General features: G+C 37.5%; 3 protein-coding genes and 1 non-coding gene across 4 annotated transcripts; all 4 read right to left on the bottom strand.

Annotated features, from left to right (window-relative positions):
- Positions 1 to 3854: 3854 nt before the first annotated feature.
- On the bottom strand, positions 3855 to 7548 carry LOC117392865 (alpha-1-antitrypsin homolog). The gene is made up of 6 exons (XM_033991029.2): positions 7323 to 7548; positions 6488 to 6859; positions 5911 to 6154; positions 5444 to 5714; positions 5021 to 5168; positions 3855 to 4614 (listed from the first exon to the last, which is right to left on the bottom strand). The coding sequence occupies exons 2-6, from the start codon at positions 6848 to 6850 to the stop codon at positions 4423 to 4425; spliced, it is 1218 nt and encodes a 405-aa protein (XP_033846920.1). The 5' UTR covers positions 6851 to 6859; positions 7323 to 7548; the 3' UTR covers positions 3855 to 4422.
- Positions 7549 to 10439: 2891 nt separating this feature from the next.
- Positions 10440 to 17750, bottom strand: clmnb (calmin b). The gene is made up of 10 exons (XM_055232321.1): positions 17664 to 17750; positions 17530 to 17591; positions 17052 to 17147; positions 15630 to 15713; positions 15447 to 15539; positions 14868 to 15058; positions 13964 to 14157; positions 13769 to 13851; positions 11816 to 12996; positions 10440 to 11741 (listed from the first exon to the last, which is right to left on the bottom strand). Exons 1-10 carry the CDS (start codon positions 17683 to 17685, stop codon positions 11612 to 11614), a joined length of 2136 nt encoding a protein of 711 aa, XP_055088296.1. The 5' UTR covers positions 17686 to 17750; the 3' UTR covers positions 10440 to 11611.
- A 6395-nt stretch (positions 17751 to 24145) lies between these two features.
- Positions 24146 to 24425, bottom strand: LOC117393301 (small Cajal body-specific RNA 13). The gene has a single exon (XR_004543140.1). It is a non-coding gene; the product is annotated as a small Cajal body-specific RNA 13 (non-coding RNA).
- A 161-nt stretch (positions 24426 to 24586) lies between these two features.
- On the bottom strand, positions 24587 to 25416 carry prkrip1 (PRKR interacting protein 1). Its single transcript, XM_033990469.2, has one exon. It carries the CDS (start codon positions 25395 to 25397, stop codon positions 24822 to 24824), a length of 576 nt encoding a protein of 191 aa, XP_033846360.1. The 5' UTR covers positions 25398 to 25416; the 3' UTR covers positions 24587 to 24821.
- Between the last annotated feature and the right edge of the window lie 24 nt (positions 25417 to 25440).

Below are 25440 nucleotides of genomic sequence, written 5' to 3'. Positions count from 1 at the left end.
GTACGACCAGATGTACATGAACCACAGTTTGAGAAACACCGTTCAGCTCTATCCTACCATCGCTCCTTTATTAGCCTCTCATTTCTGCTGTAAACTGGACATACTCATTTACAGAGGTGGATGAAAGCTTGGCACATGCTACAGCTCTGCCTTTTTACACTGCCCAAGTCCCTAGAAAAAAATCACATGTTTTGAGATTTTGCCTTTAATGTGCGCTCTCACAGGGTTGGCAAACAGCTGATGATCGACAGACAGCCGTGATCCTCCATGAACTCAGCTCCTTTCAGGTCCACAGACGAGGCATGGATTTGTGGTGATTTTGAGGAGAATTTAGAAAGAAGGCGAGTCTCAAATGAACAAGCAGATCTCAAATAAGAGATCTGTGGTATGTGGAACAACACTGCCCTCTACTGGCACGGTGTATAATCAACATTGCACAACATTGACTTATTTCTAATGCTACTAAGAAGGTAATTAGCATATTTATGTTCAATAAAACAACAGAAAGAGCTTAATTAGTAATCGGATATGTTACCAATTTAGCATGATCACCAAATCATAGACACTAAACTGATTACAGAAAATATAGTTTAGAGTGACAGAATGGGAGCGCTCTCCTTTTCATATAAAAAATGCTGATTTTGACTCAGTTTGATCACAGCTTGCATGCAGGCTACAAAACCCATTAAAAGCACATCACTTGCATTCATGTCTCATTACTGATAATAAGCGTAAGATGAAAAATAAATAAACTTCATGTAAAGAAATGTAACAAATTGGCACGAATATTAATAAAGGATTGTGGAGGTGTTATTGGTTTGACTACAATATTCCATAACTTGTTTGTCACCATCAGGCCAAGTTACAAGTCTGATCTGTGGAGAGGTGACCCTGGTCTTTGAAGTAAAACATGTGTAATTAAACAAATACAGGATCGATACGTTTAATGCTAAATTGTGGAATATTCCCAGCAAAGTGATAACGTCTTAATGGAGACAAGCAGGTGACGGACCTTCCAGAAGAGTAGAAAAGTTACACAGTGTATCTTTATTCTAACTTTGATTCACTGGCTAAACCAAATATAAAGTCACTCTTTTCCCAGTTACTCCATAGATGTGTATGTACTGATGCCATGTCTTCTAATTTTCAGTTTGACACGTGCTCTTTACAACAAGGCATCAAACCTACAGCCACCAACTTTGACGTCATCACTGATAAAGTTTTTCAGTTTGACAAGCAGATAAATGCTGTGACTATATCCAGTTTTTATCACCTTCGGCTTTTATCTGGACTCAAAACGGTTTTATCTTTGAGTGATTTGGAGCGGGTGATCTGTGCTTTTATCTCTGCCCCGCATGAGAACTGTCTGGTCCTCTGACTGTCTTTTATTGATTTTAGTATTTTTAATGTTTTTTATTGAGTAGCTTTTTAATTTTGTACGCTAGATTTGTTAATTTATGCTGTGCCTACTCTTTGCAGCACTTTGGAGACTGTGCTATACAAATAAAGTTGGACTGGATTGGTATACATCTCATGGCATAGCAATGGTTAATGTAGTGACACTAATTTATAGTAATTAGATTCCCTTTGCTGCAACTTTGATCTTGTTGATTAGTTTCTAGATTTTCTCTTTCCAACCGCTGCTCGTTAATCCATCACTGCACAAAACAAATGACGTCGCAAAGAGAAATGCACAGTTACACTTCCTGCTCTGATTGTCCCTGGCTCATGATAAAAAGTGATTCAATTGAGCAAATCAATTGTGTTGTCTGTCTCTGTGTGTCGATAAAAGGAATAAAACTTATTCAGCTCTCATCATGGAAGTATTTCATCAGGCTCATGTCCCTGCCAGCCAATTGTGTCAACTCTATCTTCAGCATAAGAATAAATGTGACTCAGATATTGTTTTAAAACTGTTGCAGCTTATCCTTACGTGTTCTTGCAGGCAAAGCATATATGAGGCAGAATATGGATGTTAATGGCTCATGTAATCACTCAGAATATGAATATGTATACTGAAAAAAAACATTTATATTGTATTAACATGACTTGAATGAATTGAGTGTATATATGCATTCAGTTATTTGACTTACAACACAGGTTTCATTAGCAAAAACAGACAATTAACATTTAAAAAGGTATTGGAGCCTTACAACTTAATTATTTTCGTAGCAGTGTTTTCAAAACTAAACTATTTTAGAGCAATGCAAATATTTTTTCTATTTCTCTTTAATGAAATGCACTAAAATATGTTTTCATGAGTAATATATATGTAGAGCATGGTAAAAAAAAAAAAAAAAAAAAGGTTGACAAATAAAAAAAAACAAAGAAATCTCTTCACAAAGGATAATTAATTAAAGATTTAGAATTTTTCCCTTAAAGAAGACTTATTGTGCTTGTGTTTGCTATAATCTTTGACACACTGGGGTGTTATAATGTCATGATTTGCACATTTTAAATTGTAATATTCATCTAAAACGACTTCATTAAAAAACAAGTCCACTGATTTGCACGTTATGAAACTGCAGTGCCCAATGGGAGCTGACGTCTCCGTAAACATCATCACAACAAAGAGTTGGCTCCTCCTATGGATAGCTGCAGTTCACGATAGCAAATATTGTTCTTTTTTTTTTTTTCATTTGTGCCAAAACGACCACACAATGCTGCCGAATCCTATGTGTATCATTGATTAGGAAAATAACTACGCACAGAGGAGTGGGTGTGTATCGGTGGCGGTGAAAACAGGGATTGATTGAAAAGTCAATTTTGAAAAGTCAATTTTGCATAATAGGGTTGCTTTAATAATTCAACAGCTGATAATAACTTATCTAGAAATGGACAAAACAAGGAAGTGTTTATAGGAAGTCTAATCTATTAAAAATGTACTTACACTTTCCTGTTCAAAATGACTCAAGTAAGTTTAACTATACTCTCTTTGCAGTGTGATCCAATGACAACCTGCAGTCACTGAGTATAAGTGTCGAGATGTCCTTGCTAATATGTCCATCATAAATTTAACACAGACCTTGCTCTGTATTAAATTCTACTGCGACCCAGAATGAAGTGCACTTAAGTTGTTCCAAATTGTCCTGACCACGCAGATGGCTGTATTATTAAACTCATTAGACTTGAGTGTGTGACTTCTGAAAGTTAAAACTCCATTTTAGATTTTCTTTCATTAAAAAAAATCCCTTGCCAACTGTCCGTGTTAACCTTTTGCACCTTTCTGATCATTTGTGCAGAGGAGGTGTTTGGAGCCGACAGATGGGAGGACCATTACAATTGCCCCGGTCCGAAGTGCAGTCTTTCACTCGGCCTCGGTGTGTTGTATAGCTGTGTATTTGTGAAATTTTGTGTCTGTTTGTGAGTTGTGTGGGCGACTGTGGAGACAAAGTGTATGTGTACTCTCTGAACAAACAAATGGAGCAACTTGGATTCTCTGGGTGAAAAGCCAAAGTGCTGTCAGACCAGGGTGCACATGTCTGGCCTGCAACATCAGAACTAAAACCAATAAATTGAATAGCATTTGAGAAGCATTTGAAATCACTGATTAAAAAAAATTGTAAGCTCATTTGCATATAATAGAGTTAAAAGAACATACATATACCTAAACCTTGGTAATCATATTGTTCCTGCTCAATACTGACTGCACTGTGTTTGAAAGTAGCAGGAACAACAAAGAAACTGCAATAGATGAGGTTTAAGGTTACTTTTGTTTTAAATGTTTAAGTTTAAGCATCTATGTAAATAAATAAATATGTCAAGATAAGGTTAAATGCATGAATACAGAGGAAAAATTAGTCTAAGCTTAACTAATGGTTCAGTTTATCAAAAAAAAAAAAAAAAGCAAACTGTACTTTTTAACCAATGTTTATTTCATGTCCCAATGAAACAATATGGAAAAGTATAGCATAAAAACAGTAGTACAAATTTCAACTGAAGCTAGGTAATATGTACAGTTCCATGGAAGCTGGTCAAACTGCACTTCCACTGGACCAGAGGCGGCTCCAGACACTGTTTCTTGGGTGGAGGATGGAGGGGCTATGAGGTCTTCTATGGTGGTGCTCACATAACATGGAATTTAGAGCCTTTCAACAGCAGAGTGCCGCATTCCCCGCATTCTGACTGTTTTAAAGTTTTATTTTCATTACAGTTTTGTTTGCACCTTAATGTGTAATTACATGTTGTTGTGGGTTTTTTTTTTTTTTTTTTTGCTTCATTTAGAACAGTACTTGGCATTGGAACATTTAAGTAATATTCATGGGGGTTGTGGGACTGCAGTGGTCATCCTAGACGGTGCTGGTGCTCCCCCCATGTCCCCTCCCTGGTACTGACCCTGAACTGGACAGAAACTAGACTGTGTTTTGTATAAAAAAAAAAAAACGGACCTTGGTCAAAATATCGGATGATAAATCTTTGCTTTTATGCTTCGGTGGGGTTGCTGATCTTGCCCATGAAGAGAATGGACTTGGTTGAGTGCTCCAGGATGAAGCTCAGGAAGGGTCGGTCGAGGATCATCCTCTCGGGCATGCTCATGGGCATCACCTCGATCGTCGTAGCAGCGGCAGCTTCTGTCCCGGTCTCATCTACACTCAGAACAGCCTTGTGCGATGACTGTCCAACACAATTTGTTTGTTACTAGTTATATTGGTAAAACTTTTTCATAACTAACCAACTTAATAATGAAGCATGAAGAAATACTGCATTCATAAAAAACGAATAATTGATTACTTAATAAAAACTGTAATCAACTGTAGCTCAATCGGTAGAGTGCTCATCCTCTTTTCGAAGGGTTGGTGGTTCCAGTTCCACTCCCGACATAAACACCTTTAGCTACAGTGGTCAAATCCACTAGTTACAGAGCCCTCGTTACAGAGCCTGAATCATTCTATTCATAAACTATTTGTTCATTATGAAGTAAGTTTTCCATGCTTTATTAGGGATAACTAAGCTGCTGTTATTATTATAAGTCTAACCATAATATTTGTAGGGATTTTAAACAAAGAAAATGTTGTTTTACCTTTGAGACTTTGAGTTTGACCTCTTCAGAAATGCCTGAGAAGTCAGCTATGTCGCTGAAAGCATCAGTCATGCCAAGTTCTTTGAGACTTTCATCCAAGGCGACATCTCCAGACACAGAAAATTTGGGCAAGAACAGATCTACAGAACTGAAAAAAAATACATTTAGTAAATTATATTGTTGTATTTATCATTTTTTACTTTGTGCTATAATGTACAGTTCTAACAGACTCTGCACATCAGGCTTTTTGAATAACCAACATGTCCTTTTCAGTTTTCTATTGTACATGTTATTTTGAGAACGTTAAAAGATAGATTGTTTTGAACTGTTAATTGCTATGGCAACAACCCTCATTTTTCATCACCCTGAAACCCATGACTATATGAAGCAGCACAACTTACATGAGCATAATTAATAACTTACTTTCTGGTGAGAGAATCATGCCAGTGCCTCAGGTGGTCTTTGCAGATCATGTCCTCCACCACCTTCATTTTCCCCTTCTCGGGCAGCACGATCATCATGGAAGTATTTCCCTTGTATGGGAGCATGATGACAGAGGTATGGTTCTCCATGTCCTGGTAGAAGTCATAACGGCCCGTCCTCTTCATCATGTCCACTTCCACTTTGGTGTTTTCATCCACGAAAAATTCAGCTTTGCTTGTGTGGTTGCCGTCAAAGGGTTTCTCCCACTGTCCTGCAAGATGACATTAGATTGTAACTTATGTCAGATCGGTTTTGCTATTTATTTTGAACATCACACCTCACCATAATGACAAAAAACAATTTATAACAACTATTTGTAATTAGCCTTAATAAAGCATGAAGAAAGACTTAATTCTTCTAAGTCTAACTAAGCTGTACTTATTATAAACTTTATTATCAACTCTTACCTCTGAAATAGACGTAGTTGATAAGCACCATGGCCATCGAAGTGTCCAGGTCTTTCACCATATCCTTAATCTTGTCATGAGTTTTATTTGCAATGAAGTTGTTGATTTCTGCAGCGGCCTCCTGAGGTTTGGAAAAGTCAACCTTGAAGATATCTGCGGAGTAGTGCTTTGTGATGTCGGAGGTGAAGCTGTTGAGGGGAGCAAAGTTGTCGCGGAGAGCCAGACCATTGCCTACGTTCAGTACCTGTTAGGGGCATGCAAAATTGACAAAAATGTGTATCTTGTTATGATTATTGATTCTTCTGATGATGATATTTAGATCTTAGTATCCCTGTTTACTTTGATTTGTAACATTACACTGCAAGTTTGTTTTAGTTTGCATCTTTTTAAGAATCACAAGTGGTTCTCACTACTTTTTGTTGGCAATCACAAACCCCACAAATGTCGCCTTATGTCTCCTGTTCATTTTGTTTACTTTTTATTGTTGTTTTGGCATCTCTATGGACATTTCGCACATGTTGCCAAATAACTTTACTACTTGTCAGTTTGCCCGTATATATCTCACCACTTCTAGTACCTGGTTTGCCTGGCTGTGTCCGAGCATATGAAACAGGTGGTTGTAGGCCTCATTCACAGTGTTCTGGTCCATGCCGCTGTAGCCCAAAGTGGAGAACAGCTGCTGGTGAGTGTCGCCGCGGGCCCCGGTGGACAGCATGGACAGGGCAGTGGAAATACCAAGGGGAGAGAGGAAGATATTTTTTCCGGCAGCGGTCTTGGAGTTGATGTTCTTGTAGAGGGAGAAGGCGAAGTCAGCGTTGGGAGGGGAGAGCTTCTGGCATTTCATCATGTCATCGTGGTGGCTGTGGTGGCTGCCGTGGTGATGGTGGTGGTCTGCCCAGGCGACGGCCAGGAGCAGTGCAAGAGCAAAGGTAGCACGCATCGTTACAGCCTAAAGAAGAGACAGGAGTTTAGTGGGTAAAACAAAGGTCATGATGTAAATCCTTTATTATGAAGTCTATGGCATGCGTTCAAGTTTAGATATGGTTCATATATTCATTTTAGATATGGGTTAAACTGGTTACATTCAGGTTAAGGTTAGGCAAATAGTGAGGTTAAGATCAGTCACAAGGAAATCAACGTAAGTCAATGCAATGTCCCCAAAAAATGACAAAAACCCAATATGTCTGAACTTATATGTGTTTTACTGAAGTTGAGTAATAGTAACGCTTCTTCAATTATTTTTTTTTTCCAAATTGTTAAACATTTCTGGTTGAAGAACTGTCAGCTAAACCTATTATAAACAAAAGTAAAAATCAGACCTGTAAAATCGAAGCAGGGACTGAGATTGTGACTCCATTTGAATCGATATAGTGCAGTATAGTCTTAAGAGTTCAGGTAAATTACTGACTTACCTTCAGTGTCCTCTTTGCTGCAGACTAATTCACACCAAAAGTTCACATTATATACAGGATGGCAGCAAGGCATCTGATTGGCTTTTGCGTCCTTCACTGGACCCGCCCCTTATTCGTTGGTCAGCTGAGAGATATCTGTGTGGAAAAGCAGTGATGAAACTCAAATATATCATCTGATGGGCGTCTGTGGGAGATTGGACATTGAATGTGACAATCAAACTGGACAACACTGGTTTATTTGGTACTGGAAGAAGTTACTTGTTTAAAAGTTGTGGTCAGTGACCTGGGCAATCCTTTTGCTGATAATACTATTGATTCAAAACTATATAATCTTAGATAACTTTGTGCTTAGTCAACTTTTCAATCTCTGGTGCAACAGGATTTGACCCAGTCTAAGGGTAGCCTTGCCGGATTGAATACTTTGTTTTGCCCCCAGATAGGTCCTGGCAGTAGTATTAAGGTATGAGTCATTTTGTGTTGTCTTCTAAGTGTAAAGTTTGGAGTCTAAATACTTCTCCCCCCTCTGTCAAAAATAAGACAAAATCCCCCTTTTGTGCCACTTACTGTAATGTTATTTTTATTCTGATTGGCGTTTGATGGAAATGGAAATCTTTTCATTTTGCAGCTGCTTTATTCGACTGCACTGAATAAGTAAAAGTATCTTCTATTTCTGTAGTGAATAACCTTTTTCTGAAAGCGATGGGTCTAGTGGGTCCTAATGATAAAGAGATGTTTGAGGAGGAAATAGTTTTCAGAGCAAGATAAAATGGCAATGAGAAAATGATTTTGTAATAGATGGAAAATTATATATTGGGGGGAAAAAAAATCTATCAATGGGAATGTTTAAATATTCAAATATTCTCACAATAATCAAATATTTCCAACAAATATTTATAGATCATATGGGCATGTTTTTAAAAGGGGCAAGAAACTACCAACAAAAGGCACAAAACATTTCATTTAAACAAGGATTGGGTATCAAACAGCTAATGGCTTTGTTTAGTTAGTGGTTGCAAACTAGAGATATACATAATAATATAGATTTATACATATTAGAATAGATTTTTAATGTTAATATTATGTTTTTCATTTAAAGCAGCCAAAAGGAGAGTGACTGTTGCAAATGCAGAGCCAATATACCGTACTTATTGTAAAAAAAAATAAAAAATAAAAATAAAGACTTGTAAACAAAATTATTACATAAACATATTTTATTGGAAGCACTGTTTAGGTGAGACAAACAAAACGATAAATGTAACATCACATTCAGATTTCCAGGTCTGAAAGTGCTATCAGTGTGAACATTAGGGAAACAAATTTGTGCTGCCTCGGAAAACAACAATCCGTTTGTAAATGGATTTGCTGTGTCTTGTTATGGTGGGTGAGCGGGCTCGGTTCCCTGTTGTGTACAGAGAGGTAATTATTGCTGAGTTAGAATGCACTCAGTACCATTCATCATGTTAGCCACCAACAGAACACAAGCAATTACAGCTCAAAAGAGTGTGCCACGATATGAATCAATATACAGTGCACCGAGGGACAAACACAGGAGCAGATATAACACGAGAGCCAATACTGCGTGGGCTATCAGAATATCTCCTACAACGCTCTGCCATTGTCCAGTCAGCTACAGACGCACAAGATGAAACATGAAACACCACTTTTGAAATATGATAGCATTTGGGACGCAGGTAGAATACAGAATTGAGCAAAAACAAAAAAGTACCATTATATTAAGCTCATTAATATTACTAATAACCTGAAAATAAAGATATTAGGTGAATATACAACAACTGAGTACTCATGAATGGTTTGGAATATGATTTAGAGTAATAAGAATTTACCACAAACATTTTCAAACTAAACCAAATCGAATGGTGAAATGCAAATTTGATTTCCTCATGTTAACATAAAGCTCGTGTAGACTCACAAGAGAAGTTTACTTTGAATGTTCCGGAGTATGGTATTATACTCGTACAATTACAGGCGACTTTATACTTGAATAACATAGAGATATGAATTAGTATGGGATTGCCTCTCCACAGATTGAACCTGTAACTTGGCCTTGTAGTGTCTCCATGGAGAGTAATAGCTCTAATGACATACTGCAGAACATTCCAGGCATGGGACAATACAGTTTATTGTGATAAAAAGAGTCCACAATAAACATTTGTGAGACATTTGATATACTTATAATAATCGCCAGAACAAACCTGCTTCTCCCTGATGATCTCTTCAAAATCATTGTTCAATTTAATCTTTATTAAGAACACAGAATATCTGGTTCATAGTGAAAAAAACCCAAAACAAATTAAAATATATTGCACGTTATAATGTATACAGACATGAACGCCAATGTCACGCTGTCACTTATAACACAGTTCAGAACTATAAAAGTTGCTTAAATATGGAATCTAATTATTCATATCCTTATTTAAACTGTCAGCAACTTTAATATTTACCATGATATAATCGTTAATTGCTATTATTTTAGCCGTGATAACCGTGTCACCGAATTTCAGTATCGCCCCATGCCAAGTGTCAAATAACATCTCCATGGAGACTAACGGTAGAATAGTTGTATAGTGCACACAAAAAATTTGAAATGAGCAAAAACTAAGTAAATAAAAAGATATGCACATGTTTCAGACAAATATAGCCCTCTGCAGTTTGCATAGAGGCCCTGGTTGTTGGAGAGAGGCCAGTGAAGTGGTCAATGACAAGCTCAAAGGTCCTAGGTCATACAGGATCACATATTGAGCTAGTGCAAACTAATCTAAAGCTGCTGATTTCTCAAGCCCATCCATCCTCAAACGTACAATTTCATCATGCAATCTATTTGTTGATAATATGCCTTGATTGCATTGCCATTGTGGAAGCGTGTTTTTGCTTGGTGATGAAAATGTATTGATCTTTTGGTTTGAGCTTTTGACCGCTTGTCTAAGTCCCAGCAAACAACTGCAACTAAGTTTTTCTCTTTTCTAAGAATTTTTGAGTGGTAGCTGGTGTGGGCAGAGAGTACGGGGGAACAGTACACAATGATTCCCCATCTAATACTCAACGTGGACTTTCAACCTTATACAACAATCTCCAGTCAGTCCCCAATCCCCAATGTACTGTCCCTATATTTTGTATGCAGAGAGCGAGATTCAAACCACATCAAGTGAAATTTTAATCAAAAATCATCAAAATGTCACACACTTGTTGATAACATGAGATACAAAAGACAAGATGAACCAATAATATGTGAATTCGGAAGCAGGAAGAGAACCTCAAATGTCACAAATCTCATTAAATTTGATTAGATTGAGCTGTGATTGGATACAGCTGATGATTAATCAACTGGTTTTACAGAGATTATGAGGCATAGTGCTGCTACATGTATTTCCATTGTTAGGTTGCATTGCCCTCATGTGGTCAGAATATAGTATGCAAGCTGACTGACTTGAATTACTTTAATGGGTTTCAGCTTTCTGATTCTAGACAACGTTCTGACCACTGTTTACTCTATAGCAAAAGACAAAATTTAAATCTGTCAACTGGACAAATCATTGTAGGAGTGAAGACATTTCGCTGCTCATCTAAGCCGCTTCAGTTCTGGTCAGATTACTGGTGGACTCTGCCTTATATCTATCTAAAGCAGGGGTGGGCAAACTTTTTGACACATGGGCCATAATGGGTCCTAAAATTTGACAGAGGGGCCGGGCCAGGATACATATGTGTATATATTACATTCGAGATTTGGCCTGTAACATGTAGCAAAGCTCGAATATGCAAGGCTCATTGTACAAATTGTTTCCCAAATGCATTAATTAAATTTCAGTTAAATAAACGCAGCAGAAAAACTTTGAATAAGGTTTACCATTACCTATTTTAATATAATTTGGTCACGTTTGGTGGTCACATGTCTGATCTAAAGGGAGGGGCTAACTACACTGAAACTGTAAACAGCTATTGTTTCCAGTTTCAGTCTTAACGACCCTATTCAACTTGCAATGGATGTCTATAGTTCTCTTTGTTCCTGTTTGTTTTGGGTCTGAGGATAGAGTTGTAGATCAGTGAAAGATTATGTGTCAGGCCCCCATTCCTGTTTAAGGAAGGATTGCCTTACGTGACACCACCAGCAATCTGAGCAGAACTAAAGAAGCAGCTTGGATGTGCAGCGAAACGTCTTCATTCCTACAACAATTTGTCCAGTTGACAGATTTAAACTTCGTCTTTTGCTGTGGATCAGACCTGGACGACTGAGGGATTACAGTTGACAGATGACAGTTCGCTCTGTTTTATGTTTAATAACCGGTAATTTCACGTACAATGAAGTAACAGTATAGCATCATCGAAAGAAACAGGAGGATGTGGAGCTCAACCCGGCTTATACCACTAGAAGGCGCCACTGACTGAACCAGGACTCTCTTTTCACTGCAAAGACAAGACACATTTTAGACATAACCTTTTTTTCTCATAATAATTGATCAAATAAAAGTATAACGTACCTTGATAATGATGCTGCTTGATATGTTTTATTTGAACGTGAAGACGTGTCTCCATTCTGGTCGGTGGCCTTTGAAACATTTACGCTCCCTTTGGCGTCGTGCCTTTTTGTGTCAATGCCTGGTCCTATCTCACTGACTATGTCCTTATGTCCAAATCTCTCACATTCATTTTCATTGTTTGCTTCTTTCAAATATTCTTCCAGGTTTTCAATAAAAGAGGCAGTTTTTGTGTCTACATATTCATTGCCTGCAATCGAAACATTTGGCGTTTGCAGTTTATTTTCTGATCCATCACTCTTGTTATATTGATCTTCAGTAGGCTTCTTCTTTGCCCAACCTACTTCATTCTGTGTTTTTTCAAGCCATTCTATGATCAAAGCAACATCTTGTGTGTTGTCAGTTCCTTCTTCATTTTCAATATTTGCCGATATTTCTTCGTTCTTTCCTTCCCAATCTTGATTACTTTGAGGCTGAAATTCAATCGCATTGTCAAATTCCAGACTTGTTGTTTGTTGAGATATTTCTTCTACTTGCTTTTTGAGTGGCTCTTTTTCAGCTCTTTTCTTCAACTCAGCGTTTTCAAATGTACCAGTTTGTCTTTGGTCAACATTTGCTGGCATATTTTTGCATTTTCCATTCAAATCCTTTATTAGAACTTGAACATCTGACTCACAGTTACAAGAATTTGTGAAAAACTCATCTTGTTCCTTATCACTGATCGGACTAATTTTTTCATTTTCCTCCTCTACTCTTAGTACTTGTCTTTTAGCTTGAATTTCTGACACATCTTCGTTCAAGTCCAAAATGTAGCTGTAGGCATCCTCCTCATCTGAATCTAGCGGGGTCAGGCTATAGATTCCTTCCTCTGAACTCAGTGAAAAGAGAATTTCATTAGCTTTTGTTTTACTGTATCCCCGATCCACAGATTTATCCAGCCATGAATGGATCTCTGGGTTGACCACATTGGCGTCTAAAGGGCTGGGAGGTTGCAGGGCGCTTGAAGATTTGCGTTTCTTTTGCAGAGCAGAGTTGGAGGAGCGTCGGGCCCAGCGTTTCCATAGCAACAGCTCGTGGCTTGTCTCAAAACTCGTAAACACAGGTTGGACATCTTCTCTATCCACAAGAGTCTCCAGAGATCTGAACTGGGAGATGTGCGGAGAGGTCGCTGCTGCAGATAGATCCTGTAATGGAAAACAATGAAATAGTTTGTTTTTTTTAGCCTAATAACCATTTTGTTTTTCTGAAATTTACATTTTGTTTTTATTTTTTATTTCTACCTAGGGTATTTTTACATATTATAAATTGTAATAATCCCATTTGTTTTTATGTGTTTTACACTATTGACCTAATAACCACGTAATTTCCCCAAAGGAACAAAAAAGTCTTAAAGTTTACAAGTGTTTCAGTGGAGATGTTATTTCTTAGTCTGGAATGTTCCACAGTATGGATTAAACAGTGACAGAAGAAGTACTCCATTTTGTTACTTAACTAAAAGATACTGGAGCAAAAAAAATACTCAAGTAGAAGTAAAAGATGAATAAATCAACTTAAGTAAAAGTATTAAAGTCCCTGTTGAAGTTGAAGTCTTTTAAAGTTGCAAATGTAGTGATTTTGATAAAGATTTTAGCAGAATTTTGATTGTTTGGGAGTTTTTTCCTCTCTATTTTTATTTGTATATTTTTGCTTGCAAATGTGTTAAAATAAATCCCTCAGCCTTTGCCTCAGGTCTCAGACATAAATAATACTTTTACTTTTCAGTACAGTTAAAAAATGTAGTAGAGTAAAAAGTACACATACCTACTCTCAAATGTAGTGAAGTAAAAGTAAAAAGTATCCACTTTAAAATCTGCTTAAGTAAAGTACAGATACCTAAAATGTATACTTAAGTACAGCACTTTACTACTTTACTGTGTACTGTTACATTCCACCACAAGAATTAAACTTACAACTTACCTCAACTATATCTGGACAATGCCTCAAAAACATAGAAACATATGTGATGATGGACTTCTCATCTGGATAGCTGCACATCATATCTAAAGGGATAATGGTGGTGCAGTGGGTTAATCATTCACCCCCCAACCAGATGTTCAGAAAGTGCATGATATGAAGATAATTACTGTATATTCATATGAGTACATGTCATACCTTGAGGCTCCAGTAGAGGGGGTATGTCCAAGCTCTGGTGGGCTGTCCTGAAGGCCTGCTCCAGGTTTTCCTCTGGGTCTTTGTTGAAGCTTTGTCTCAAGTCCACCAAGTCCGGGTTTATGGATTTTATCAGAGCTAAGAAGGCCAGGCCGCTTCTCCAGCTCCTCCCAAAGTCATGAACATCAACCCCGAACCTAAAATACAATCAAATTTACTGTAAGATTTGATAAAATAAAGTTATTGCATTGTTGCAGGACGGTTCCTTAGTGCAATACAGGATTTATATACATCACAATATATAGATCCTTTTCTAAGACACACTTTTTGTCCTAATCTATTACCACGCTTTTGTGCTGTTAAATTCCTATTGTGTAGTCAACTGTTTCTCAATGTGTTTTATGAACGCAAGTTAAAACATGTCGGTTTAGTGCAGCAACAAAAAAAGAAAAAAGAACAAAAGTAATTATGTCAATGAAAACTAAAATGTTTCGAGACTATATATATATATATATATAAATGTACAGAGACTTCCCATTAGTGTTGTCACAATACTAAAATTTCAAACTCGATTTTCATACTAAGGCATAGGCTCGATACTCAATACAGATTCTGGTACCGTTGTGATATTTCAAAAGAAAAACACTCTTTAATCAGGCAGAATGTTATTTTCAACATTGCCATCTTTTATATTACCACATGTTCAAATGAGTATCTATTTTCGATATTAGTTTTAGTATCAATTAGTATCTGATTTTCGATATTTTTAACAGCCCTACGTCCTATATATACTATGACTTATGGCTTGTACTGCTCGTTACAGCACTAGATCAGAATCAAAAATAGTATAGGACCGTTCAGCCAAAACAATGGTGCTATGAAAGAGTCAGTATTATGTAGCACTCACTTGACGGTGCATCTCTGGACCCACTGCAGTAGACTCTTGATGGTTTTCCTGTTGTACTTGGGGCTTTTTGCAGTGTTTCGGCCTGAGTTTGGTATCGACTCGTCTGTGAGCTCTGAGAGATCACTGCCTGCCGATAAAGAAAAGAGACTGGAGGACAAGCGCCTGCGTAATCCTCCTGTCATCTCCTTTACCTGCACCACAACCCAACAGGGCAAGCATTTTTTATATTATATAGGATTTATAGCGAACATAAACATAAACCTCCTGCAGCATAATGTAACCATATTGCTGTTGATAATGTACTTAATATATCAAACAGTCGTATAATATTCTCAGCCCGCGTTGCTCATATTACTCAACAGTAGTGCAATGGACACTTTGAGGGCCTAGAAGTTGGAAAAGCGCTATATAAAAAGGCGACTTGGTGGTCAAACATATTTTGATGTTCATGCAGGCAAGATAGATAAGTAAGTGAAGTGTCTTGCTCATGAGCACAGTGGCAGCATTCATTGTCAATAACTATTCGACCATGTTATCAATGTAAATCTCATAATGATTCATGATGGGAAAATAAGACACCTGAAAATGGAGGATGATGTTCCAGATGAGATTTAAAACAACAGAGGGCACTCCATCGGCCACTGCAGAGGCATCGATTCCCTGTAACTTTACCTGAGTTAGACAATAAGGAACAATATTTCTCAATATGAAGGTATCATTTATAAAGGCAATATACTGTAAAAGCTATAAAACAGAACTTACATGGCGGTCATCGAGGAACGCTAAGGCTTTGGAAATGTTGTTGAGTCTGAAAATGCGATGAGAGGAGGATCTGAACCTGTAAAGCTGAGAAGAGATTTGTGGTGAATAAAAGAAAATCACTAAATTTAACCAGTGCTGAGACATCAGGGCCAGCAAGGCCTTCTCTACTGGGCTAAACATGCTCAGAAAAGTGAATTTATTTTATTTTTTATAAATATGCAAACAAAAATATTCTCTATTCTCTGTTCTCTTTATGTCATATTATATCAACTTCACTGAGTGGCTTCCAATGTTGTTTATTGTGGTAGAGTTTTTATCCAATTATATTTCAGCTAGTTTGTGTGTAGCCAACCAGATAGCCATCTCGATTTTGCTCTCCAGGGCTAGATAGAAGGTCCTATGCAAACTGGACATAATAATAATAATAATAATAATAATAATAATAATAATAATAATAATAATAATAATAATAATAATAATAATAATAATAATAATAATAATAATAATAATAATAATAATAATAATAATAATAATCTGTTTACTTATTTTTTAATAGTTTGTTCTGTTATTGTCTGGTTGGTGTTTTATATGAAACGGCGACATTGTGCAGTTTTATTGGACAGACTTGTTTAAGCTCACATAGTCTAATTTTGGTGGTATTTTGTTTGGCATCTTTAAATCGCATTTTTATTTTACATTTTTGACAGAATCTGTGAACTTAGTTTCCTACTCTTAATTGTGAATGCAATGCTTATTGGTTTCATATGCCCCTGAAATGTTGCTTGACGGGTCTATATTGAGGTGATGTTGTAATGTGTAAGTGGGACGTCACTGAAGGCCCAGGGGTGAAATGCACAGCCCGCCACTGGATCTGACATAGTACACAGTGTATTCAAATAGATTTGTTTCACTCTATTGATGATTTATAGTGGTTTGTGTGTATTATTCTTCTTTCATGAGAGTAGTTTGTAACTTTTTCAACTTTACTGTTTACATATTTCTCTGTTTTATAATGTCATTGAATTGGGATTGTAGTATAAATACAGTTTGTTGCTGTTTGGGTTGTTCATCTAACACATACAGTAATAGCTTCAGAAAATAAGTTAAGAAAAAATAAAAAAGGATGTACATGGCTGATTTATATGTAAGCATCTTGTGTATTCTTTGGGGAACTTTTACCCATGATGTACACTTTTTTCATATGAGTTTGTATCTAGTATCTACTGTAAAATTTACTTGCAAAAATATCCTTATACATGCAGGAAACAGCACTCCCATTATAGTTTTAAACCTAATACTTTGCTATAGCTGATTGTTGACAGTCCAGGACAGCCCCATCACAAACTAAACTATACCAACCTAGATTACAGTGACCAAAGCAACCACAATACAAGCTACATCAGAGCCATTATTGTGACCTACCAGTGTACAGCCAGTCAGCTCCTCCAGTAAAGTCATGAGTATCCTCCCATCCTGAATGTCAATAAAGAGATCGTGAACTTCTGCTGGAGGGTCCCGCTAAAAACATTCAAAACATTGATTAGCAGAAAGACATATACTATTTGTGAAACTTGGGAAATTCCATGGTTTCCTGTATAGATTTGTTATAAAAAAGGGATCTAGTCTGATACAGGAGTAAATCCAGTGATATGTACCTATGTAAATATACTGCCATGTTGAACGTTGAATGAGTGTATTCAGTAGTAACATGAAATACAAATACATCAGGCTGATTATTTAAGTAGTAAGTTTAAAGTATTTTAGATATGTGACAATGTATGTACGACTAACTTTGAGGATTGTCAGATCACATTAGCAAACAGATACAAAAAAATATTTGAAAAGTTCACATTCACATAATATTAAATGCGAGTCTCAAAAACAAAGAGAGAACACTTACTTTGCTTAAGTACACATTCATCCACCTGGTAAAAGTCCGCTTCTGTATCTCCTTCCTTCCATCTATTTACAAAAGCATGTTTAAACCACAACAGTGCAAATACATATGTAATAAGATTATGTTGTATACTTTACCTTGAGTGTTCTGCTTTGACATTTTCCCATCTAATCCATGATACAGATGAGAACGTTGACAGCACAAAATTCAACTGTTGAAATGGCAAAGTGAGACAAAGTGTGTCCTGCCTGAACATGCAAAGGCTCCCCCCTTTTCCCGCACTCAGCAAGTTTATCCCCCTTGGCAGACTGACGGTTGTAAAAATGTATTTCAAAGTATCCACACAAGGAGGAACAAATTGCTAGTATAACGTAAATTAAAGGTGCACTGTGCAATTTTGCTGCCACTTGCTTGTCTCCATGGCGATGTATTGTGCCCGGAATATTCACCACGATGGCATGTACAAGTGTTTTACTGCTCAAAAATGCTGTGAACAGTTTTGAGTGTCCACAGACCTGACCTGTAACTTAGCAGTGTAGCATCACCTGCTGGTCTCCATGGAGATAAATAAGTTTAATGTCATGCCGTGGGACATTCCTGGCAAAACAAGAACAACTCACTATAGATAAGAAGGAGGCACACTCTCCCCCAGAAAAGTTACACAGTGCATTTTAAAATTATGAATTGAAGAAATCGACCAAAGAACCTGTTAAAAGACATTATGATTAATAAAGAGCTACTATTTGAATGACACATCAGCCTATTTAAACTGTGAATCTCCCAAATTTCTCAACCTTAAATATGGGGAAATATGTTCTTAAAATGACAAAGCATAATCCCGAACTCATACAGGACTAAACAAGAATAAAACTATGCAGCTTCACGCTTTCAATCAGTATAAATATGTATCAACTTTGAGAAAAAATGTACTGCTTTTTTATGCAGGGGTAAGATGAAGGAGCTCAGTCGGTAGTGTTTGTCCTCTGATCTGAAGGTTGATGGTTTGAATCCCGCTCTCGACATAAAAAAAATTGGTAGAGCGGTTAAATCTGCTGGCCCACAGGCTGGCGGTGCAATTCCAGCTCCCACAGATGAATACTGTCATTGTGTCCTTGGGCCCCAGTGTCTGTGTACACTGGTGTATGAATGTGCGTGTGAATGTGTGAGTGGTTCCTTGATGTAAAGTGTTTTTAGAGCCTTGAAGCTGGAAAAGTATTATACAAAATGTGATTATTCAGCATTTTACCAAAGCTCAGAAATTGTATCCTGAAACACTACAATCCCTTTCTCCTTGTCATTGCCCTGTTCATGTGAAGTGCATGAATGTCAGGTCTGCGTAAAGTATTATTCATTCGATCAAGTTCAAGAAAATGTGATTCAAGTACTGGGCAACATATTTGTCATGATATACGCAATTTCTCTACTGAGGGGCAAAGAAAGGTAGACTTTTATTACATAATTTGTCCTATAGGCGGCAGCATGAGTCTAGTAAAAGGAGCTCTCAGATTAAGACCCAAAGTGCCCAAATGCAGTCCACTTTAAGTATAAGGAAACTGAAAAGAGGACAGATAACATATTACTCTACTTTTTTGCTCCTTTTTACTCATTCTTGCATGTTTCACTTTGCAACACTTTTGATGTTTTGGTTTATATTTTATGAAATGAATACATAAATAAAATTAAATAAAAATAAAAAAAACAAATGCATGAATATGAAATGTAAATAGCTTATATACAGTTTATGGTATACTCTATTGAGAATCTTTCTGAAACCCAAGTCAAACAAAGGCAACATTACGCACTGAATTCATCAATGTTTTATTGTTTTAATTAATCCTTTAATTGATTGTTTATAATGAACTTTGCACATTTTTTCTGTCACCAAAGCTCTTTAAATGATTCCTGGTGACTACCTCCAAAAAACAACATTTCTGTTTCCGTTCATTTCTGATTTTGCAGCTCTATTATTCTTCATTATTTTCACAGATGATGAAACAAACTCCATAAAGGCGCTTGTTGCAGTCCACATCCGCCCAACATCCTGTTCCATCCTCTGAAAATGTAAAGATAGAAAACAAAATATTTAAATACTAGGGTAGAATTAAATGTACCTGTATTTCATACCATCTGAAATGCAAGATTCAACAACTTTGCAGTTTATAAAGTTTCATAAACAGATTTTAAATAAAATTATACATTTTATGGTTTTAATATTACTTTTTTAGAAAGACTATGGGAAAAATGTATGAGAAATGTAATTGTAGAACCGGAGTGGTCACTGTTGAGCACCATAACAAGCAGGTTTAAGAAATGTGGATTTTCTGTTAGTTCCTAAAATTTCATGTATTGATTATTACGATCATTTTTGAATGTTTCTGAACTAGTCTACAGTGTTAGGTTTTCCACATAAAAACTGATTCTTATTTAGAGAAATGTGACATGATCTTACCTTGGTACCTCAGTTCAAAACAGTCTTGAGAAAAATGATACTTGCTCACACCAGGACACCTCTGCTTTACAAGGTCGTCATGTTTCTAGATTGCATTCTGTGGAAATGTTAAAGTTTAGACTTGAAATTTAATTCTTGCATTGTCAACAAGAAAGAATTTAACATTTTCTTATGAAATTTAAGTCCAAAATAGATGTTTTAAATGTTGTGTTTATTACAACGCACAAAAACCCAAATAAACTAAACCCAGTACTTTACTTTATGTCCAGTTTGCGTACACAAACTAGCTGAAATATAATTGGATAAAAACTCTACCACATTAAACAACATTGGAAGCCACTCAATGAAGTGGATATAATATGACATAAAGAGAACAGAGAATAGAGAATATTTTTGTTTACATATTTATGAAAATAAAATAAATTCAATTTTTGAGCATGTTTAGCCCAGTAGAGAAGGCCTTGCTGACCCTGACGTCCCACCACTGGTCAAATTTAGTGATTTTCTTTTATTCACCACAAATCTCTTCTCAGCTTTACAGGTTCAGATCCTCCTCTCATCGCATTTTCAGACTCAACAACATTTCCAAGGTCTTAGCGTTCCTCGATGACCGCCATGTAAGTTCTGTTTTATAGCTTTTACAGTATATTGCCTTTATAAATGATGGACCACTATGGAGCCTGCCTGGATTACACAGATATAGGGCCATGTGGTAATATAAAAATGGTAATGTTGAAAATAACATTCTGTCTGATTAAAGAGTGTTTTCTTTTCATTTATCATCACGTACCATTTTAGAGTGGAACTAAACTTATAAACCAAGCATATATACTTAATTTATAATAAAATACTCCTGTCTGCTGGGACAGAAAAAAATATTTTATTGTAAGTTGTAATTTTATGTACATATTTTGCATGTAGCCTAATTGGTTGTGTATTTGTATTATAATACTAAAAAATAATAATAATAAAAATCCTCTAATATAGTGAAGCAGCAACATCACGTTATCTCTAAGAAGACTTTCAATGAAAGGAGCTCTGTAAACAAGATTACCCTTTTCAGCAGTATAGACCCAGCCTGTTAAGCAAATGTTCAGGGTGTTTAACCTTAATCTTCAGCAAACGACGAAGTTCAAATCTGTCAACTGCACAAATCGTTGTAGGAGTGATGATGTTTCGCTGCTCATCCGAGCCACTTCTTCAGTTCTGGTCAGATGCTGGTGGCCACTGCCTTATATCTATCTGAGGGGAGGGGCTAACCACGCTGAAACTGTAAACAGCTATTGTTTCCAGTTTCAGCTGAGACTCAGCCCTTAACGACCCTGCTATTGTTCTCATTGTTCTGGGTCTGAGGATGGACTTGTAGATGGGGGAGAGATTATGTCTCGGGCTCCCATTTCTGTTTAAGGAAGGATTCTCTTTCCTAACAAAAATAGCTTCTTTAACTCCTATCTCAAACCATTTTTTTCTCTGGCTAAGATCTGAACTTCACTGTCTTCAAAGCAGTGGTTAGTGGCTTTAAGATGGCGATGTACGGCGGACTGGGGTCCAGAGGAACTGTCCCGCCGGTGTTGGTACATCCTCTTATGGAGTAGCTGTTTAGTTTCTCCAATGTAACGCTCACTTCACTCTTCACTACACTGAATGGAGTAGACTACATTACTTTGTTTATGGCTTGGGGTTTTGTCCTTAGGGTGAACCAATTCTTCTTCTTCAAAACCCACAACAAGTGTTTGTGGGTTTTGAAATAGACAGGAATCTCATACTGTCTGAAAATTCTCTGACGTTTTTCAGACACACCTGCAGTGTAAGAATGGTAACACCTCTCCTTCTAGGTTCAGATTCCGTGTTCTCCTGTTTTTTAGCTCTCTTCGATCTATTGAAGACCCATTTTGGATATCCACAAGCAGAGAGGGCTTTCTCCACATGTTGTTCGTCCTTTACTTTTCCCTCTGTGTTTGTAGGCACCACTTGAGCTCTGTGTTGTAGAGTACAGATAACTACAGATAATAGTTTGTGCTGCAGTTGATGGTGTGAATCAAACAGCTGGTATTGGTCCGTATGTGTAGGCTTCCTGTAAACATCTACCTGGAGTCGCTGGTCCTCTCCTATAGCTACTGCACAATCTAAAAAGGCCAGTTTGTTCTCCTTGGCTTCTTTCCGTGTGAATTTGATGTTTGGGTCCACAGCATTAATATGTGCAGTAAAAGGCTCCAGACCTTGAATTTTTATTTTAGTCCAGTTGTCATCCACATATCAAAACCAATGTGTGGGTGGTGTACCTGGAAATGAGGCCAAAGCCTCCTGTTCAAATTGTTCCATGTATAAGTTAGCCATGATAGGAGAGACAGGTGAGCCCATGGCACAGCCGTGGATTTGCCTGTAGAAGTTTCTGCTAAACTGGAAATATGTGGCATTAAGACAAATTTCCAGCAGTTTGCAGATTTGGTCCAGTATCAGTTTAGTTCTCTCTTTTAGCTTAGTATTCTGCAGTAGCCTCCTCTTCGCTGCCTCCACTGCTACTGATGTGGGAATACACGTGAAAAGAGAGGTCACATCAAATGAGACTTGAAATTGAAGATGCTTGATTTTGCTTACAAATTCTGCTGTGTTCTCAATATGGTGCTCTGTGTTGCCCACCAGAGGAGCCAGGATTGTCTTCAGATGTTGGCTACATTGTATGTGATAGAATCAACACTACATACAATGGGTCTGAGGGGTACTCCTTCTGTGGATCTTAGTGTAGTGGGGTTGTCTGCTTTCCCTTGCTGTCCTTGAAAGCACTACTGTGGGCTCCACCCTTGAACCCACCCTCCTAGTTAAGAACTATTTAAGCCATCTGTTCCCAATATGGCACTTTTTGCTGCTGCCACACTGTCCGCTGCTGTGCCTTGGCTTGGGTTGAATGTGCGGTAGGAAAGAGGCTCTTAATACATGGCTTAAATTCTAAATTAATCTAATTTATTTTCATTAATCCGGTTTAATTCCTGCTGGGCTTTGAAGGGTGGTAAGTTGGTTGTAAGGGAAAAGGATGTAATACAGGTGAGCCTTTTTAACAGATTTTGTTGTTTTTCAGGCTAAACCTGCTGGGTTTTTTTTGTACCGAGTTCTGCAAACTGTTTTTGCACCGTGTCTTGTAAACTGTTTTTGCACTGTGTCTTGTAAACTGTTTTGCACTCAGTTCTGCACATTGTTTTTGCATCCCAACTGGAGTCTAATTAATAATTTTATTTTGATTCAGCGATGCTGGGTGCCCTCTGGTGGTTGGGCTAGGCACATTGGTGAGGTTCCCCCACCTTTGCATGTGATTTGGTGCACTGGGATCACGAGTTTAGTTTTATGCACTTTTCATTTTGCTCTGCCATTTGCTGTGTCCACTGAGGTGAGTATGTGGTAGCACCCCTGGGCACACCCAAGATGGTCTGCTCACCACTGTAATTTTAAACTGCTTTTGTTTTATTCCTAGGCCTATATATATATATATATATATATATATATATATATATTCCTAAATTTTGTTGTCTTGTTTAACTTTATTTTGGTAGCCCTATATTAGAATTTGATTTAGAAAATTTGAAAGAAAAACCTTTCTAAATAAAATCATTTTAATTGTTTGTCACGTCTCTCTCATCTTTTAATTCAGGATCTTACCTGTGTCTTTCATTCTATAAATTTGATTTTCTTCTTGTACCCACTGGACTGCTTACAGAAGCTGGAGAAGGAATATTCCACATTAATGCATTATTACTTGCCTGTATTCAAGTTTAATTCCTCAAAAAATACTTTAAAAACTAAACTCCAACAACATGGAGATACCAGTATAGTAGCAGACCATCTACCAGAAATGTTAACTTTAATTACAAGATCACTGCAATGAAGATCTTGCACTGTCAGTTTCCTTGGGAGCAAGGTAAATTATGAAATTGCCAGCACATTGAAGCAGGACGTGTTTGCGCAGCAGTTGGACACTAGCATATCTTGCACTGATACCCACTCTTGCGCCGGATGCCGTTAGTACATCAAATATGTGGCATTTGTCTAAAAGATTCAAAAGTCTTAGACTTTAGTTACATAGACTGCTGAAATTTCAACATTACTAATCTATTGTTTACGTATGAATTGTTACAAATTGGCTCACATCACTAGGGTTTTTACTATTGTGTAACAAACATTTGTGACAGCCAACAGTGTCTAACAGGAAACGCTTCCCCTGATCCAGACAATATCCAGCTGTTGACCTTTATTCTGCCTGCCTCAAGAAAGGTCATGGCTACAGTTAAAAGGCCATCACCACCGTGGAAAGCAGGGGTTGTTCTGTTCAAGGAACATCGCACGTGAAGCTCCCGAGTCTCTAGAAGTCACGCCTTTTCATTCCTTGGTATGATTTCTGCAGCCTTGAGGAACCCACCAGCAACAGCATGTGCAAGGAGCTACTTAACAAGGCTGCAAGAATAAAATCATGAAATGGTTAATCCCAATAATGCCAAACAAAACAAAAACATCACATATCTAAGACATTTTTATTAAAACTGTAAATGTTCTTAATTTAGACAACAAATGCATCAAGTCCAGAGGGGAACTTATTTTTGCCTATTAAACTAGGCAGTGTCTTGCTCCAATTAGATTAGTGAATGTTCTGACATCTGTGACAGCTTCAGCCTTGTACTCTCCTCTTATAAGCTTTTGCTTTGGCCTCAAATGGTACAAACCTAAAAATGCAAATGTAAAAAATATTTCAGCGAAGTTTTAAATGGCCAGCAGAAAAATACAATAATTCCCAATCATGACTACAGCCTAGAAACTGGCCCCTAGCCTTGTCCATTCAATGGCCAATTTGTCCTTTAAGTCATTTCTTTCCCATGATGAAGCTTGGGACCTCAGCATCATCCTCTGCCTCTCGCTCCTCGTCGTGGTCTTCTCCTTCGCTGCTATCAGAACTTTTCTCATCATCGTCCCTTCCGTCATTTTTGTCAAGCTCTTGTTTAGCTTTCTTAGCCGCTAGCTTCTTCTGCTTAAGCTTTTCTCGTTTCTTCCTCCGTTTAGCCGTCCTCTCTTCCGCTGCCTGCTTGTTCTTCTCCAACCTTTCCAGATATGCTTCGTTTTTATTTTGGACCTCAGACATTTTGTCGAGAAAGTCTTGTCGCTGGTACTCTCTGCGGCGAAGGTGGCGATAAACGTGAAATTCACCGCTGCCTGCCCCGGCACTTGAGCCCATCACGTCCCGAACAAACTCTGGCGGGGCCCTTGGATTCCATTCTTTTGGTCGGTCTGGGATCGGAGCAGGCTTGTCGGGGTTTCTCATCAACTTTTCTAACTTTAATCGTTGTTCCTCTGCCGGAGTTTTGGCAATGATGAGCGGCTGAGGCTCCTTTTTAGCCGGTTTTCCAGCTTTGTTGTTGTTCTTCTGCGTGTCCGCCGCCATGTTTCAAAAAATCGTTTTCCGGTTTCAGTGATGCTCCGGAAGT

Source organism: Periophthalmus magnuspinnatus, chromosome 24 (genome assembly GCF_009829125.3).
Source record: "Periophthalmus magnuspinnatus isolate fPerMag1 chromosome 24, fPerMag1.2.pri, whole genome shotgun sequence".
Classification (NCBI taxonomy): domain Eukaryota; kingdom Metazoa; phylum Chordata; class Actinopteri; order Gobiiformes; family Gobiidae; genus Periophthalmus; species Periophthalmus magnuspinnatus.
Note: the sequence above shows the minus strand (reverse complement) of the source record. Positions and strands in the feature narration are given on the sequence as shown.

What these genes read in the sequence shown, in the direction of transcription:
- LOC117392865 (XM_033991029.2), bottom strand. Translation starts at nt 6,850, where the DNA reads ATGCGTGCTACCTTTGCTCTTGCACTGCTCCTGGCCGTCGCCTGGGCA. An exon ending in CAACTACGTCTATTTCAGAG is followed by an intron (nt 5,715 to 5,910) that starts GTAAGAGTTGAT and finishes GTCATCTTGCAG; the next exon opens with GACAGTGGGAGAAACCCTTT. An exon ending in TCAAACTCAAAGTCTCAAAG is followed by an intron (nt 4,615 to 5,020) that starts GTAAAACAACAT and finishes TGTGTTGGACAG; the next exon opens with TCATCGCACAAGGCTGTTCT.
- prkrip1 (XM_033990469.2), bottom strand. Translation starts at nt 25,397, where the DNA reads ATGGCGGCGGACACGCAGAAGAACAACAACAAAGCTGGAAAACCGGCT.
- clmnb (XM_055232321.1), bottom strand. Translation starts at nt 17,685, where the DNA reads ATGTCAAAGCAGAACACTCAAG. An exon ending in CGTTCCTCGATGACCGCCAT is followed by an intron (nt 15,540 to 15,629) that starts GTAAGTTCTGTT and finishes TGTCTAACTCAG; the next exon opens with GTAAAGTTACAGGGAATCGA. An exon ending in CCCTCTACTGGAGCCTCAAG is followed by an intron (nt 13,852 to 13,963) that starts GTATGACATGTA and finishes TTATCCCTTTAG; the next exon opens with ATATGATGTGCAGCTATCCA.